Raw genomic sequence first — 1783 nt, forward strand, 5'->3', positions numbered from 1 at the left:
AATGAAGCCTGTGCTTCCTTGAATGGCTTCCTCATTCTGCTTTCCTTTTCTACACCTTCAGCCACAGAACTAAGACAAAGAGCAAACCCAGGAAAGGCCATTTAGAGAGATATTAGTTCTGCATTTGTTTGCTTATTTAAATATTGAAGTGCAGTCAGTCTTCTGCTCAGAGCCAATCCTTCTCATCCCATCAGGATGCATGATTCGTGAACCTGTTCTATGTAAATTACAATAGAGTAGATAACATGGAACATTCTAACATGTATTTACAGTGCTGTCCTGCAGAAATCCAGCTGCCAGCTTGCAATCCATCCCTCTTCTTCCTTCTGGATTAGTTCCATGGTGGTGTTTTTGAGCCCTAGTCCCTAATTTAGGGCATAAGAACTCCTCTGGACTTCATAGAAGATATAGAGGCCAAGTTTAAGAGCATTTTCTACCCATCTCTGCTTGCTTTCCTGCACTTAGCATCCTGGCCCTGGTATAGGTGTAGCGTATGGCGTAGGGCTCTCTTGACCTCTTGATTGCGTAAGCAGTAAATGATGGGGTTGAGCAAAGGTACAATGACAGCATAGAGTACGGAAACCAGTTTGTTGGTGTCAAACGCTGAGAGTGCCTTTGGCCGGGCGTAGATGAAGATACTGGCTGCATAGAAGATGATCACAACAGTGAGGTGAGAGGCACAGGTGGAAAAGGCTTTATGGCGCCCAGCAGCCGAGGGAATTCGTACCACAGCACCAGTGATGGCCATATAGGAGGCCCCAGTGACAGAGAGTGGCCCCAGCAGGATAAAAATGGCCAGAACAAAGTCTGTAAGCTCTGCTGTTGACATGTCAGTACATGAAAGATTGAGTAATGGGGAGACATCACAGAAAAAGTGGTTGATGATGTTGGGTCCACAGTAGGAGAGGCGAGAAATGAGAAAAACTTTGACCATGGAGATACCAAAACCTCCAGCCCAGGAGCCAGCAGCAAGCTGCACACACTGCTGACCACTGACAATGACAGCATAGTGGAGAGGATGGCAGATGGCCACATAGCGATCATAGGCCATAACAGCAAGAAGGACACATTCAGTGCAGCCCAGTCCCAGGAAAAAATAGAGCTGTGTCATGCAGCCCTCAAAGGAGATTAGCTGTCCCTGGCTCTGTTTGGACCCAGCAAATCCAGCTAACATCTTGGGAATAGTGACAGTAACATACCAGATCTCCAAGAAGGACATATTAGCCAGAAAGAAGTACATGGGTTTGTGAAGGGTGGGGTGGTTTCTAATTGCCATAATGATGAGTGTGTTTTCAGTCAGCACCAACACATAGGCCAGCAGAGAAAGGGCAAATAAAAGTGCCCGCAGTGGCGCAGGAGCCGGGAAGCCCAGCAACACAAACTCACTTACCCTCCCACTCTGATTCCTCTGCTCCATAATGTCAGTCTTGCCCACTGATCTTTAGGAGAGATCAGAGGGCCTTCAGGAGGCAGCAACAAGAACCCAGGCTTTCTTGTGGTGGGTTTATATTGACAGAATGTTTGTATGCATGTGATTCATCACCAAACTGAGGACGTCACTTTCTGCTGTAATCTGGAAATGAGCTAAGACAAAAGTAAACAAAAATGAACTACTTCATACTGGGAATAGGGTCAGAGTCTGTTCTGGCCCTTGGAGAAGAATATACTGATAAACACTTGTAAAAGTGACACTAGTTGGTTACTGAAGAATATAGATCAAAACCAAATAGAGTAGTAAGAGAGTCTAGGCTGCCCTAAAGTGAGAGTTTGTGAGCTAGATTGT

The 1783-nt window shown here is 45.8% G+C and overlaps 1 protein-coding gene across 1 annotated transcript; it reads right to left on the bottom strand.

Annotated features, from left to right (window-relative positions):
• Positions 1-433: 433 nt before the first annotated feature.
• Positions 434-1417, bottom strand: LOC115525941 (olfactory receptor 226). Its single transcript, XM_030333369.1, has one exon. It carries the CDS (start codon positions 1415-1417, stop codon positions 434-436), a length of 984 nt encoding a protein of 327 aa, XP_030189229.1.
• Between the last annotated feature and the right edge of the window lie 366 nt (positions 1418-1783).

The sequence above is a fragment of the Lynx canadensis genome, chromosome D1, assembly GCF_007474595.2.
Source record: "Lynx canadensis isolate LIC74 chromosome D1, mLynCan4.pri.v2, whole genome shotgun sequence".
Taxonomy (NCBI): Eukaryota; Metazoa; Chordata; class Mammalia; order Carnivora; family Felidae; genus Lynx; species Lynx canadensis.

What these genes read in the sequence shown, in the direction of transcription:
- LOC115525941 (XM_030333369.1), bottom strand. Translation starts at nt 1,417, where the DNA reads ATGGAGCAGAGGAATCAGAGTGGGAGGGTAAGTGAGTTTGTGTTGCTG.